The following is a 16,789-nucleotide window of genomic DNA, read 5'->3' as shown; positions in this document are numbered from 1 at the left end:
GCGCCGGATGACATCTGGCTCTCTCTCTTTTCCGCGCCCCCCTCAGATTGCAGCTCCTGATGTCAGTCAGCCTGTCAATCAGGCTAGCTGCCGGCGCAAAACCCGGAGAGCACGTTAACCACTATCAATCAATGTGCGATCGCGTCGGAAACGTCAAGTTTGGTTCATGCGGGTTTGCCACACGACCAATTGCGCCCCCTGCTGCCAACTCGCCTCCCCACTAATATCGGGGCCAATCCATTATTAGCAGTTTTTCTGAGAGGCCACAGTGTTTTGTATTGTTAAGTGATGCAAAGAAATAAGTCATTTCAGTGCATTCAATATTTCTACCAAAGCACAGTCATTATTTATTTAGATGCACTATGTCTATCTTCTAGAATAATAAAACAGTCAAACTTAATCATAAGTGAAGCTGCCCAGCACTGAGATTATTGTCAAATGAAGAGCCCTTACACAATTGGTAAATTAAAGAACTCAAATATATTTTTTCATCCTGTAGCATTAGACTGTCTCAGGATTTCCCCCTCACCTGTGAAGTGCCTTGAGAGTTTTGCTACGCTATATAAGTGTAAATTGTTTTTAGTACGCTGGAAGAAAACACCCGACTCTAGAATCATACAGCACAGAAGGAGGCCATTCGGCCTATTGTGCCTGTGCTGGCTCTTTGAAAGAGCTATCCAATTAGTCCTACTCCCTGTTCTTTCTCCATAGCCCTGCAAATTTTTCATTTTGAAGTATATATCCAATTCTCTTTTAAAAGTTACTACTAAATCTGCTTCCACCATCCTTTCACGCAATGCATTCCAGACCTGCTGTGTTAAAAAAAATTCTCCTCATCTCCCCCTGGCTTTTTTGTCAATTGTCTTAAATCTGGGTCCTCTGGCCAGTGGAAACAGTTTCTCCCTATCCACTCTATCACTCTGAAGATAGTTTATTTTGATTTCACCAAAGTTAACTGCATAAGAAAATCATAATCACCAGCAAAAGTAGGCTTAAGTTGGCTTTCTTGGGAAAAATTTAAAACTAATGTAAATCGTTTGCTATAAAAAGGCAAATATTTAGCAACTCTGAATTTAGTAGTGATGACGGCAGAAACGTTTCATATATTATCTTAGTTTACTGTTCTCTCTCTCTTTTAGGCAGAGTGTAAGTAACCCGTCAGTAATGCAGCGGAGAATGACAGTGCTGCGGGAGAAGGGAAGGAGACAGGCTATCCGTGGTCCAGCATTCATGTTCAATGACAAGGGCACGAGCCTAACTCCAGAAGAGGAACGGTTTTTGGATGCAGCCGAATATGGGAATATACCTGTTATCCGGAGAATGCTGGAGGAAAGCAAGTCACTGAATGTTAATTGTGTTGATTATATGGGCCAAAATGCCCTTCAGCTAGCAGTTGGAAATGAACATTTGGAAGTAACAGAGCTTCTTCTGAAGAGGGATAACCTGGCTCGAATTGGAGATGCTTTATTACTTGCTATCAGTAAGGGATATATACGAATTGTGGAAGCAATTTTGAATCACTCTGGATTTGAACCCAGTAATCGTCTGACCCTTAGCCCATGCGAACAAGAACTGCAGGATGATGACTTTTATGCCTATGATGAAGATGGCACCAGATTTTCTCCAGACATCACCCCAATCATTCTGGCTGCCCACTGCCAGAAATATGAAGTGGTGCACATGCTATTGATGAAAGGAGCACGGATTGAGAAACCTCACGACTATTTCTGTAAATGCAGTGAATGTGTGGAGAAACAAAAGCACGATTCTTTTAGCCACTCCAGATCTAGGATCAATGCATACAAAGGATTAGCAAGCCCTGCCTATTTGTCTTTGTCTAGTGAGGATCCAGTACATACTGCACTGGAACTTAGTAATGAACTAGCCAAGTTGGCAAATATTGAAAAAGAATTCAAGGTAAGTTTTATGAGTTCTTAAATACACATCCAAACAGATATATTTTACTTTAACTTTATGAAAACTGCATAGAGTTATAACTCTGATTAAATTAGAGAACAGGAATATTGAGATAATTAACCCATAGACTGCCAATAGGTCTTAGAAAACTACAGTCTCCCTAGAGCAGTTTTTCTGATCTTTCACCTCATGTGATGCTGAAACAAACAGGCTGCAGTATACTGCCATTTTCTGGGTTAATGCAAAGTGATTTTGTGCATGAATCAACACAAAAGTGACTGCATAACTAGGATGTAAGGTCCTGATCCAAACACAGCAGCGCACTAAAGCCATCCAGTGCCAGAATGCCCCACAAGGAGCCAACTCACAGCAGTCTAACTTTGCATTAGCTGCAGTATAACTCAAGCTCAATGTCAAGATGCATTTGAAAAGTGACCATGTGGTCACTGGACTGCCTGAGAAATTTTAAAACTTTATATAGAGATAGCCCATGCTAAGAAAATCATGTACAGCCTGAGGCTAAAACAAGATAAATTCTTTGAAATCTGTCTTCTTCATACTCTACTGTCAGATTCCAGGTAGCATCAGCAAAAGTAGTTATGTAGTTTTTTTGATATATATTAATGACTTGGACTTGGGTGTACAGGACACACTTCTAAAATTTGCAGATGACACAAAACTTGGAAGTGTACTGAACAGCGAGGAGGATAGTGATAGACTTCAAGAGGACATAGACAGGCTGGTGGAATGGGCGGACACATGGCAGATGAAATTTAACGCAGAGAAGTGTGAAGTCATACATTTTGGCAGGAAGAATGAGGGGGGCAATATAAACTAAATGGTACAATTCTAAAAGGGATGCAGGAACAGAGAGATCTGGGGGTATATGTGCACAAATCTTTGAAGGTGGCAGGACAAGTTGAGAAAGTGGTTAAAAAAGCATACGAGATCCTGGGCTTTATAAATAGAAGCATAGAGTACAAAAGCAAGGAAGTTATGTTGAACCTTTATAAAACATTGGTTTGGCCACAACTGGAATATTATGTCCAATTCTGGGCACCACACTTTAGGAAGGATGTGGATAGACTGGAGTAGCTGGGGTTGTTCTCCTTAGAGCAGAGAAGGTTGAGAGGAGATTTATAGAAATGTTCAAAATCATGAAGGGTTTAGATAAAGTAAATAAAGAGAAATTATTCCCATTGGCGGAAGGGTCGCGAACCAGAGGACACAGATTTGAGGTGATTGGCAAAAGAACCAAAGGTGACATGCGGAAAGCCATTTTTATGCAGCGAGTTCTTATGATCTGGAATGCACTGCCTAAGGGGATGGTGGAAGCAGATTCAATCATGGCTTTCAAAAATGAATTGGATAAATACTTGAAGGGAAAAAATTTGCTGGGCTACGGGGAAAGAGCTGGGGAATGGGATTGCTCTTACAAAGAGCCGGCATGGGCTCAATGGGCCGAAATGCCTCCTTCTGTGCTGTAACCATTGTATGATTCTATGAAGTCACACCCCGCCCAAACAGGGTAAGTGCCAAAGGTGCAACCAAAACCCAATAAGCACCAGCCCCCAGGTGAGCACAGCAGTACGTACCAGCACCACTGTCACAACCTGGATTCTATCTTCATCTTCATAACCCCATCCACTCAGTAAAGCTCATTCATTACCACAATCTACTATGTCTTCTATCCTAAGGTTAGTGTATACTATAAATATAATGTGTACTAATTTGCAGTAACCAAAGAGCAGTAGCATTAAAAAAATCTTTGTATGGAATATTTTTACTTTGTTTATTCGTTCATAGGATGTGGACGTCGCTGTAAGGCCAGCATTTATTGCCTATCCCTAATTGCCCTTGAGAAGGTGGTGGTGAGCCACCTTCTTGAACCACTGCAGTCCGTGTGGTGAAGGTTCTCCCACAGTGCTGTCAGCTAGGGAGTTCTCTACTGTTATGAGAGAACTGATGCTTCCACCTCGCACTCTCCCAACATTAAAAATGCGTAGTTTGGGGAACAGATCTCTGCAAATAGACCAAACACTCATGCATAGAACTCCTTTGTGGCTGATCTTATTGTGACCCAGATAGTTGCACAGCTAGTAGTATAAATGTGGTCTGTTGGTCTTGTATTGCAACTCACAGTGGGGTCGATCTTGATTTTGTGCGATAGTGTAAAACAGGTGATAGCGAATTGGCAGCCCATTTTACATCTCTCCTGATTTCTATTTCTATTGGTGTCAACGGAAATAAAAATCAGGAGAGATGTAAAACGAGCTGTCGATTTGCTATAACCCGTTTTATACTATCGCACAAAATCAAGATCTACCCAATGGATAGTAGTGTCAGCATGTTGCAGCATTATATTGCAATAATAAAGCTATTTAGGTCTCAGGAATAGCTTTATTATTGTGACATTATTTTAATACTCCAAAAATAAAGGCTTTTTAACTAAGAACTTCTTGCCTACTTTCCCTATTTTCTCTTCATCCCTATTCATTCTCATTTTTATATTAGCTTCAATTTTATTTGTTTTTCTATATGATCTAATCTATCTATTCTAAATCTTTTTATGCTTTTATAAACTGCTTTAAACAATTTTCTTATCCGTTTTATTCTTCCTTATGGTTCCCTTCATCCAGTTTGGAGATGGAAGTTCCAACAAAAGGTGAGCTTTAGTTAGTTGAGAACTGAACCCAAAGACCATTTTTTGGCTAATCCAAAGCCCAAAATCTGAAAATTGGTTGAGTCATTGAGAACTCCAGGGAAGTAAAAACATGTCAAAACAGGAAGGCTGCCGACAGTTAAGTAATCTCTTTGGTGGCCCCAGATCCCAGTCAAGTAAGCTCCATGCAACATACTAAAAAAGTGACCAACAAATAGACTGAAACAGTGAAGAACAATCTGGTGGTATTTGAGGAACAATTAGCCACATCTAGATATTGGTGCTGAAATTAGCAAAGGATCAGGAAGGACATCGAGATTCTGGGATAACTTCTGAGTTCACTAAGGGAAAAACTCCCTAAACCTCCCTAAGCCAAGCCTGAAGTTCTACCCTTTCAGAAGCTTCAAATATGCAGAGCAAAGAGAAAACAAATCAAAAGAAAACAGAAGGTGGACTAGAAGAAAAGGAAAAGACTTTAACCTGAACGGAAGATGGGGAAAAATAATTTTGCTAACATGCCAAACTGAGCCATCTACTTGTAAAAACTTCTGTTCATCAAACAGATCCCACCAGAAATGACAGACAAGCTAAATAGACCAAAGCATGAAATAAACAGTTGGAGAAACTGAAGATATGACAAAGCTCATCAGACAATTCATTGAGTGGCAATACTAAAGAAATATTGGAACTAAAAAGGAAACTTATGGTGATGACATTGAGACAGGAGGTTCTTGAAAATCAATCCTGTCAAAATAATCTTTGCATCAGAAGACTGTCTGAGGAAGAGAAGAGTTTGATATGACATGACATCTACATTAGATAGTATCTGCAGTAGACAATAGTGTATCTACATTAGTAGGGTTAACCTACCCTGCTGAAAATATTGAGATCGGGAGGACTTACAAAGCACCACATTCTAAGTCGAATAATGGGGAGATACTGAGACTCGTTTTTAAATTGCTCAGATTTAATTACACCATCATTACCTTCCAAGTGGTCGGAATCAAAGGACGAAAGCTAAATAGATCTGCAAAACAGATAAAAAGGTCTTCAGGGCATGCTCGAAAGATATTAAGGGCATGTGTGAACAAGCCCAATATGGAGTATCCTATGAAGCTGAATGGAGTCTAAGGGAATGAAATTCAACTTTGGTGGGGGTGGAAAATGGGCACTAGTAGATTGGTCCACCCACTTTTCCTGTCCATTGCCCCCGCCGAAGTTGAACGTTTCAGCGATTGAATTCAACGGGAGGACACGGGGACATAGGAACAGGAGCAGGCCATTCAGCCTTTCAAGCCTGTTCCACCATTCAGTTAGATAATGGATGATCTCTACCTCAATTCCATTTACCCGCCTTTGCTCCATGTCCCTTGATACCCTTACCTAACACAAATCTATCGATCTCAGTCTCAAAAATTTCAATTGACCCAGCATCCACAGCCTTTTGGGGGAGAGAGTTCCCGATTTCCATGACGCTTTGTATGAAGAAGTGTTTTCTGATTTCACTCCTGAATGGCCTGGCTCTAATTTTAAGGCTATGTCCCCTTGTTTTAGACTCTCCCACCAGAGGAAATAGTTTCTTTGTATCTACCCTATCGAAACCTTTTATCATTTTAAACACCTTGTTTATACTAATGGGAATATAAGCCAAGTTTTAGCAACTTGTCTTCATAATTTAACCTTTTAAGCCCCGATATCATTTTGGTGAATCTGCGCTGTACCCCCTCCAAGGCCAATATATCTTTCCTGAAGTGCGGAATTTTTATCGCCGGGCAAAAAATGGGCCGTGGAAAAGAAAATCAGGCAATTGATTCCTTATCGACCTTTCTTCATCCAGTGATAAAAGTTTAAATTACTCCCAATGGAATGGAAAATCGGGCGGAGTGTATAACAGATCTGCTAGATCCCATTTTGCACCCCATCAAAGTTGAATCTCACCTCCCAAAACTTTTTTCCCCCTAATTTATTGGAATGAGCAGAATCTACTCTTCAGAAAGATCGACTTCAAAAATGGAATGAATGCCAATTGCAGTAGAAAGGGCATGATATTTCAGACACAAGAAAGGACGCAAACAAAGGGGACAGAACTTTGAACTTTGATGGGGGAGGAGAGAATGGAAGGAAAATCAGGCAGAATGTATAAAGGGTGGCTGATCGGATATTGCCTGTTTTACAACCCAACCAAATTTAAAAGTTCTGGCAAGAGTTTGCTATAAAGTATGAAGAGCGACAATTGGAAATATATTAGCAGTAATTAGGAACATGATTACCACTCAGGATTTAACAGTAAGAGCAGGCAGGTCTGGGCTTCAAGAGGATAAGCCTCCCGAGAGACTTTGAATTACAGACCATATAAAATTGATTATTGTGGTGGTTGGAAATAAATGAAGTTTGTTATCCAGTGTGTCACTGGTGCTTTGGAGCTAACAGCCATAAAGCAAATTGTAATGAGTTCAACAAGGATTATAACCTTCATCCCACCAGATGATCTATAGGAGGGCATTGATTTTCAAATGGAAAAAATTCTAGAAGTGGATAAATAATGGGGGAAAGGTAATGTTGCTAGCTGTCAGCAATTAATAAAAACAATCAGTGTTTACTGAATATGCAAGCCTGGGGGGATTGGAGGTGTAAGGAAGAATGAGACTAGAAACACCACGAGCAATGTAGAAGAAGCATGTTAGTGGTGTAACTGAGAGTTGAAGAAATTATTTAAAGGGTGCTAAAACTGCCAAACTGATGTATGGCAAAAGCCATCTTTGTATCCCATCCAAGGCCAATATATCTTTCCTGAGGTGAGGAATTTTTATCGCCGGGCAAAAAATGGGCCATGGAAAAGAAAATTGGGCAATTGATTCCTTATCTTCATCCAGTGATAAGTTTAAATTACTCCCAATGGAATGGAAACATCATGTACTTTCGCAAAGCATTGAGGGGATTCATAGTTCCAATAAAAGATCAAAGGTGCTGACAGATGCAGAGGCTCGGCTTTGTGCCAGAAACGATTCAGGAGGAAATGGAATCATGGAAATTGCAAAATGACTAATGGGCTAGGCCATGTCTGCACTAGTCGCAGCACAAACCTTGATTCACAAAAAATGCCTTTGATGGTAGAGATTTTTGTTTTGAATCCACAAGATATTTTATAGGAATTTTTAGTTTATATTCCGAATGGATGTGGTGCACTTTTCCTGACCCAACACAGCCCTCAATTGCCTAAATACATTTTACTGCAGAGGGATACTTGGGATGGACTGGGAGCTGGATAGATGCACAACTCCAGACCAATAAATAGGTGAGAGGCAAAGACACGGGGAAACTAATCATTTTTGAAGCAAGGTAGGCATATCGGATTTCCAGTATCCTCAGCATTTAATGACAATGGCTATTACTTCTGAGCTCACCAAACATGCCCTGGGATCTGGAACAGACATGATTATCCGATACAAACCTGGATGAAACTGTAATGTTTTTATCCAGACTATTTCGAAATGTATATGATTGGCATTAATGTGCAACTAAAATTATTAATGTAGATCAAATAGGGCATCTATAGTCCAGTCACAATGCTGTAGTTTTGATGGAAACCAAACAATAGAGTTGCTGTTTTGAAGCAGTCCCAGCTTGATGGCGTGGAATCTAAAAAGCTACAACACAATTGGGGGATCAGGGAGGGGTGGATAGGGGGGAGCTTTTCATCATTCTTTGATTCTCTGCAGCAATGGATAATAAGTATTATCACAAGAATTGGATGGATTTCTCCCCCAGGCAGACTTCGTGCGGCCAGTAATCCCAGCATGAGACCCGGTCCATAATATTTAATAGAATGCACAGAAAGAATTGGGAAATAAATTATTCTGCAAATAGTTGGCACTTGATGGTGAGATTAGCCTTACAACATATGGCCACACAATCCCTGTCAGAGATCACACATTACACTCTGTATGGAATGATATCCATCTCTAGTGGCTGGGTTTCATGTTCACTCATCACTAGTTTTTTTCATTCATTCATGGGATGTGGGCGTCGCTGGCGAGGCCGGCACTTATTGCCCATCCCTAATTGCCCTTGAGAAGGTGGTGGTGAGCCGCCTTCTTGAACCGCTGCAGTCCGTGTGGTGAAGGTTCTCCCACAGTGCTGTTAGGAAGGGAGTTCCAGGATTTTGACCCAGCGACGATGAAGGAACGGCGATATATTTCCAAGTCGGGATGGTGTGTGACTTGGAGGGGAACGTGCAGGTGATGTTGTTCCCATGTACCTGCTGCTCTTGTCCTTCTAGGTGGTAGAGGTCGTGGGATTTGGAGGTGCTGTCAAAGAAGCCTTGGCAAGTTGCTGCAGTGCATCCTGTGGATGGTACACACTGCAGCCACTGTGCGACAGTGGTGAAGGGAGTGAATGTTTAGGGTGGTGGATGGGGTGCCAATCAAGTGGGCTGCTTTGTCCTGGATGGTGTCAAGCTTCTTGAGTGTTGTTGGAGCTGCACTCATCCAGACAAGTGGAGAGTATTCCATCACACTCCTGACTTGTCCCTTGTAGATGGTGGAAAGGCTTTGGGGAATCAGGAGATGAGTCACTCGCCACAGAATACCCAGCCTCTGACCTGCTCTTGTAGCCACAGTATTTATATGGCTGGTCCAGTTAAGATTCTGGTCAATGTGATGCCCAGGATGTTGATGGTGGGGGATTCGGCGATGGTAATGCCGTTGAATGTCAAGGGGAGGTGGTTAGACTCTCTCTTGTTGGAGATGGTCATTGCCTGGCACTTGTCTGGCGCGAATGTTACTTTCCACTTATGAGCCCAAGCCTGGATGTTGTCCAGGTCTTGCTGCAAGCGGGCTCGGACTGCTTCATTATTTGAGGGGTTGCGAATGGAACTGAACACTGTGCAATCATCAGCGAACATCCCCATTTCTGAACTTATGTTTGAGGGAAGGTCATTGATGAAGCAGCTGAAGATGGTTGGGCCTAGGACTCTGCCCTGAGGAACTCCTGCAGCAATGTCCTGGGACTGAGATGACTGGCCTCCAACAACCACTACCACTTCCTTTATGCTAGGTATGACTCCAGCCACTGGAGAGTTTTCTCTCTGATTCCCATTGACTTCAATTTTACTAGGGCTCCTTGGTGCCACACTCGGTCAAATGCTGCCTTGATGTCAAGGGCAGTCAGTCTCACCTCACCTCTGGAATTCAGTTCTTTTGTCCATGTTTGGACCAAGGCTGTAATGAGGTCTGGAGTCGAGTGGAGCCGGTGGAACCCAAACTGAGCATCGGTGAGCAGGTTATTGGTGAGTAAGTGCTGTTTGATAGCACTGTCGATGACACCTTCCATCACTTTGCTGATGATTGAGAGTAGACTGATGGGACGGTAATTGGCCGGATTGGATTTGTCCTGCTTTTTGTGGACAGGACATACCTGGGCAATTTTCCACATTGTCGGGTAGATGCCAGTGTTGTAGCTGTACTGGAACAGCTTGGCTAGAGGCGCAGCTAGTTCTGGAGCACAAGTCTTCAGCACTACAGCCGGTATGTTGTCGGGGCCCATAGCCTTTGCTGTATCCCGTGCACTCAGCCGTTTCTTGATATCACGTGGAGTGAATCGAATTGGCTGAAGACTGGCTTCTGTGATGGTGGGGCTATTGGGAGGAGGCCGAGATGGATCATCCACTCGGCACTTCTGGCTGAAGATGGTTGCAAACGCTTCAGCCTTGTCTTTTGCACTCATCTACTGGACTCCGCCATCATTGAGGATGGGGATGTTTGCAGAGCCTCCTCCTCCCGTTAGTTGCTTAATTGCCCACCACCATTCATGACTGGATGTGGCAGGACTGCAGAGCTTTGATCTGATTCATTGGTTGTGGAATCGCTTCGCTCTGTCTATAGCATGTTGCTTCCGCTGTTTAGCATGCATGTAGTCCTGAGTTGTAGCTTCACCAGGTTGTCACCTCATTTTTAGGTACGCCTGGTGCTGCTCCTGGCATGCTCTTCTACACTCCTCATTTGAACCAGGGTTGATCCCCTGGCTTGTTGGTAATGATAGAGTGAGGAATATGCTGGGCCATGAGGTTACAGATTGTGCTGGAATACAATTCTCCTGCTGCTGATGGCCCACAGCGCCTGATGGATGCCCAGTTTTGAGCTGCTAGATCTGTTCTGAATCTATCCCATTTTGCACGTTGGATGGTGTCCTCAGTGTGAAGACAGGACTTCGTCTCCACAAGGACTGTGCGATGGTCATTCCTACCAATACTGTCATGGACAGATGCATTTGCGACAGGTAGATTGGTGAGGACGTGGTCAAGTAAGTTTTTCCCTCGTGTTGGTTCGCTCACCACCTGCCGCAGGCCCAGTCTGGGAGCTGTGTCCTTCAGGACTCGGCCAGCTCGGTCAGTAGTGGTGCTACCGAGCCACTCTTGGTGATGGACATTGAAATCCCCCAACCAGAGTACATTCTGTGCCCTTGCTACCCTCAGTGCTTCCTCCAAGTGGTGTTCAACATGGAGGAGGACTGATTCATCAGCTGAGGGAGGGCAGTAGGTGGTAATCAGCAGGAGGTTTCCTTGCCCATGTTTGACCTGATGCCATGAGATTTCATGGGGTCCAGAGTCAATGTTGAGGACTCCCAGGGCCACTCCCTCCTGACTGTATATCACTGTATTGCCATCTCTGGTCGGTCTGTCCTGTCGGTGGGACAGGACATACCCAGGGATGGTGATGGAAGAGTCTGGGACTTGGCTGAAAGGTATGATTCTGTGAGTATGGCTATGTCAGGCTGTTGCTTGACTAGTCTGTGGGACAGCTCTCCCAATTTTGGCACAAGTCCCCAGATGTTAGTGAGGAGGACTTTGCAGGGTCCTGGTTTGTGAGATTCATCTTCACACATGTTTCATGTTTACTCATCACTAGCCTCTGGGTTTCCTATTTACACATCATGAGTGTCTGGGTTTATTATGATGTGCTGCATGCTTCAACAGACTTCATTATTGATCAAATTATCATCTCACATCATGACCTATTAACCTTGCCATTAGCCTGTTGATAACACACAGCATTTTTGCAAAAAATTAGAGCTGAACTAGAATATTTTCTCAGGAGGATCGGGATTTGATGGTGCCAGGGCGTCAGTATAGGATATTTTTAAAGTACATTATATCACTAGAAATACCTCAGCCAAAAACAAGGTAAAGGGGGAGGATATTATTAACCCTATAGGTGAACGTTTAATGGGAAAAAGGCAATACATCAAAGGGCTCACTCAGGTCCCAACAATTGTAACAAAAAGTATAATACCATCTCACTACTTTTTTAACTGATTAGTTAAATTGATTCTGTTCAGCATTCATCGGAGAATTCATCACCGAGTGCAAAATGCCAAGAAGTTATTGGAAAGTAATTTTAAGGAGAACCTTGGACATTCCATTAAGAGGAGATTAATGAGGAGTTTCAAACTTTTCATCAGGCACTCTATAAAATCAGAGCTGAAGCAGCCGGCAATGAAATCTGAAATAAAAACATAAAATAAATGCTGGAAATACAAAGCAGGGTCTGTCAGCATCCAAAAATAAAAAGGTTTTGGACATGGATCCACCAGCAAAACTTCCCCATGGATATTTTTTTTGAGAGCCTGATAATCTGTTCATTGGAACAACCAAAAAAAAAATTGAATTAAGGAAAGCAAGCAGACAATTATTTCATACATGGAAGACTCCAATAGCTGCACAGTGGCGTGTTATAAAAATTACACCTTAAGTTCTAAGTCAAAAATTGTTCTTTAAAGTTCAATGGAATAGAAAATTGGGCAGAGTGTAAAATAGGCTGCCGATTCGCTATGGCCCGTTTTGCACTACCGCTCGTGACAAATTTCACCCCCATGGAGTATAACAGTCGAGATGTCGTGGTGAATCTGAATAAAACCTTAGCAAGACCATACTGTGTGTAGTTTTGGGCTCCACACTATAGGAAGTATGTTGAGCGAATAGAGAGGGAAGTGTGCAGATTCACTATTGATGCTGCTTAGTATGAGAAAATACAAGTACGAAGAAAGACTTGAAAAATTCAGGCTGTTTTTGTTAGAACAGAAGAGATTACAGGGTGATTTGATAGAGTTGTTTAAAATTATGAAGGGATGGAGCAAAGTAGATAGAAGCAGATCATTTCCGGTGATTTAGGGGTCTAGTTGGGCGGAAAAGCAACCAGGGAGAGATCGGAGTCTTTGGGGTTCGTATGGGGGAGGTCAGGGAGAGATCGGAGTTTGGTGTTTATATGGGGGTGGGATCGTGGCAGGTTGGGGGAAGTCGGACATCGTTGCGGGGTGTGGGGGGCGTTGGCTGATCGTGGGGTGTTTAAAAGGTAAGCTTGGTGAGTTGTGGGTAAGCACTCCTGCTCCTCCTGGCCCACAAGCAGTGCAATAAAGGCACTTACCTCATGGTCCGGCCCTTCTCACCTCTGTTTCACTGCCGAGATTCACAAGCCCCGGGAAACCTGTGCTGGAGGCAATAAATTCAAAGGTCTCTTAAATTAAATTTAAAAACACCTACTTAACATATCATAATGAGGTAAATTATTCTAATAAGTAGTCACACGCCTGTACTAACTATCGACCAATCTCCGTCAAGTAGGTTACTCGCACACAGCCAAACGCACCTCTGTTAAACCCGGAGGTGGATGCGTTGGAGCCGAGTTGCCATCAGGCTGGAAAAATCTATTATTTTAACTTCCCCCCGCCTCCAACCCACCCATTCTTGGGGATTAAAACTCCCCCCATGTTCTCACACATTCTTAACAAGAGCATGGAGACTATTGAATTACATAATACATAGGCATGGCAAAAATGAATATTAAAATTATAACACGTTATTAACACTGTAACTGCACCTATTCAGTGTCATTGGGCTATCATTAGGATGTTAAAGCCTCTCCATTATCTTTTTTCTAGCTTAAAAACAAGAAAATTGAGTTGGTAAAGGGTCCACACAACGTGACATCATCGGTGAGCGTTAACATTTTTTTGAAGTTATGTTATATTTTTTCTCGTCCCCTCTTTTGGGTCACTCCATGCCATAATCCATAATCCAAAGGAAAGGGTAGACTGTTGATCTAGTCCCAGACCCCTGACTAACTGACTGCCAGGAGATGAGCAAGAGTGGCCTGAGTGGCACTTCAATCTCTCCTACTTCCATATAAAGCAGGGTATTGACTGGACTCAGCACCTTCCACAACAACATGACTGAGATCAGGAGCTCATCTTGCAGAAAGTCGCATTTTATTGTGATGTGTTTTAAATAATTTACTTCTACAAATTTTAAAAAACGGAAGTAACATTAATGAAAGTGTTCCACAGCACAATTCGGTTGCTGTGTTGTGTATGCTGTTCTACAGATGCAGGAAACATCCCAAATACAAAGTCACTTCTGGAATATAATCTGGGTTGTTCAGGGATCACAAGGCACCTCATACAGCTGTTAGGAGGGAATGGGGGTCTTTAAGGTGGTACAACATTTAAAAGGCAGCCAAAGGTGTGGGGGGGTGTTCATCACTGCTGTGTTTCTACACCACGGTTATATGTTATCCTACATTTTTTTTGCCCATTCTTTTTCTTCCTTTCTGGACTTCACAAGCCACACTGATCTAGCAGTAAATAGGAAGTTTGGATGAGCTGCCCACAGCTCTTGAACCAGGTGATGTATAAAAGGGACTCTCTTTCTGACTTTTCCTCTGTCCCAGAGAAGAAATGCCAGGCTTCCATTCAGTAACTCTCCACAATAACGTGACTACAATTGGGAACTCCAGGGGACTGATAGATATCAAACCTGTGTCTACACATCACCTCAGGAGGCATCATTTATTAGTGCAATACCACCCCAGCAACATATTGCAATATTATTTATGGTCTATTATCAAATTCTTGCTTATGTCCCTTTAAAGCAAAAAGTTACCTTTTTCTTCTTATGTTTCTCTTTGCAATTGAAATATTTTCCTTATGCCCTTTGCAAGGGCGCCATCACCTATAGAAAAGCTTAGCAATGTTTCCTTTCTGACTGCCAGCATTCATAGAATCATAGAAGAATCATAGAATGGTTAAATCACAGAAGGAGGCCATTCAGCCCATCAAGCCTGTGCCGGCTCTTTGTAAGAACAATCCAGTTAATCCCATTCCCCTGTTCTTTCCCCGTACCCCTGCAAATTTTTTCCCTTCAAGTATTTATCCAATTCCTTTTTGAAAGTCACAATTGAATCTGCTTCCACCACCCTTTCAGGCAGCGCATTCCAGATCATAACCACTCGCTGTGTAAAACGGATTTTCCTCATGTCGCCTTTGGTTCTTTTGCCAATCACCTCAAATCTGTGTCCTCTGGTTTGCGACCCTTCCGCCAATGGGAACAGTTTCTCTTTATTTACTTTACCTAAACCCTTAATGATTTTGAACACCTCTATCAAATCTCCTCTCAACCTTCTCTGCTCTGAGGAGAACAACCCCAGCTTCTCCAGTCTATCCATGAAACTGAAGTCCCTCATCCCTGGAACCATTCTAGTAAATCTTTTCTGAACCCCCTCTAAGGCCTTCACATCTTTCCTAAAGTGCGGTGCCCAGAATTGGATACAGTACTCCAGTTGGGGCTGAACCAGTGTTTTATAAAGGTTCAAAATAACTTCCTTGCTTTTGTACTCTATGCCTCTATTTATAAAGCCCGGGATCCCATATGCTTTTTTAAACTGCTTTCTCAACGTGTCCTGCCACCTTCAAAGATTTGTGCATGTATACTCCCAGGTCTCTCTGTTCCTGCACCCCTTTAGAATTGTACCATTTAGTTTATATTGCCTCTTCTCGTTCTTCCTGCCAAAATACTTCGCACTTCTCTGCGTTAAATTTCATCTGCCATCGTCTGCCCATTCCACCAGCCTGTCTATGTCCTCTTGAAGTCTATCACTATCCTCCTCACTGTTCACTACACTTCCAAGTTTTGTGTCACCTGCAAATTTTGAAATTGTGCCCTGATAATGTAATGTGTCACTTGTGCTTGATCTAATTGTGACAGATTCCATTCTTATGTACCGTTCCTATGGTTCTTCTCCCACCCCAAAATATTTATGATTCTCATCAATGAAGTGGTCTTCCAGGTGGTGCAGTGACATTGAATGTCAGAGAACCAACAAGTAATACCATGGAATAGAGGGACGTAAGTTCATTGCCGCATGCCACCATCTCAGCTGCACTGAATGGGAAAATACTGAGCAGAAGTCTGATGTCTTCCTGGAAAAAGAAAAACTGGATCACTACCTTGTGCACCTACATTGAACTATCCAGCTAACCTGCTGCAAAGCACAAATACACTCTCATATGCCTTCACTCAAAAGTAATATACAGAACATACCATAAAACTCAGCGTTGACTGTTGTGAAGTTGCTGAATGTTTTGTCAATTATGCGGTCTCCACTTATTCTAAAACATTGACCTGAGCAGGTTGTTCTGCAGTATCCTTGCTATTGCAATGGTTAAACAAACTTGGATTATCAAGAGTGGTCTGAACAAATCTGGACTATCGGAACAGGATGAAATAGGTGATTGGATTACAAAGAGTGAATGGAATTTGAATGCATGCTGAGTTCACAGCTGACATTTCTGGAATAAAGCAAACCATGACCGGGACAGTTCTAAATGTCCTCTCTCCTCTTAATTCAGTTTTCCTGCAGAGTCCAACATGCATTTAATGTTTCATCTCAGTGCTGCTTGACAACGTGAAATGTCAGCCCCTGGAAATTAATATCTTACACACACAAGAAAAACTACTACTGTAATTTCATGAATAAAATTCTCATCTACTCCAAAAACCGTGAATAGGAACAATACATGAATATACTCTTGCTCCTTCCCCACCAATTGGGTCAATGCCAAAAAACCTAGCCTACACTACACTACACTATTTGGTGTATTAATGGGCTGTGCCCCATGATTCATAGTTGTGCAAATTAATGCCTCTAATTCAGCACATGGTAAATTGTCCACCTCAGTCAGGTTATTAGAAAGATGTGTTGAACAGACGTGAGACACTTCTCTGAAAGGTAAAAGAAACATTTTTGGATGAGTTGACTAAAGAGTGTTTAGTGCTTCCCATTACATTGAATTACATAGAATGTACAGCACAGAAACTGGCCATTCAGCTCAACTGCCAGCGTTTATGCTCCACACGAGCCTCCTCCCACCCCTCTTCAT

At 42.4% G+C, this 16,789-nt stretch overlaps 1 protein-coding gene across 6 annotated transcripts in view; it reads left to right on the top strand.

Annotated features, from left to right (window-relative positions):
* The first annotated feature begins 288 nt into the window (after positions 1-288).
* Positions 289-16,789, top strand: part of LOC137327420 (short transient receptor potential channel 3) — a 130,892-nt gene continuing 114,391 nt past the window's right edge. For 4 of the 6 annotated variants that reach the window (XM_067993229.1, XM_067993222.1, XM_067993212.1 and 1 more), the window contains exons 1-2: positions 289-313; positions 1,163-1,917. In XM_067993229.1, coding sequence (XP_067849330.1) covers positions 289-313; positions 1,163-1,917 — 780 coding nt within the window. Of the gene's footprint in view, positions 314-1,158; positions 1,918-16,789 lie in introns of those variants that run through there. The other 2 variants (XM_067993238.1, XM_067993203.1) reach the window with 2 other exon arrangements.

This window comes from Heptranchias perlo, chromosome 1, assembly GCF_035084215.1.
Source record: "Heptranchias perlo isolate sHepPer1 chromosome 1, sHepPer1.hap1, whole genome shotgun sequence".
Taxonomy (NCBI): domain Eukaryota; kingdom Metazoa; phylum Chordata; class Chondrichthyes; order Hexanchiformes; family Hexanchidae; genus Heptranchias; species Heptranchias perlo.
Note: the sequence above shows the minus strand (reverse complement) of the source record. Positions and strands in the feature narration are given on the sequence as shown.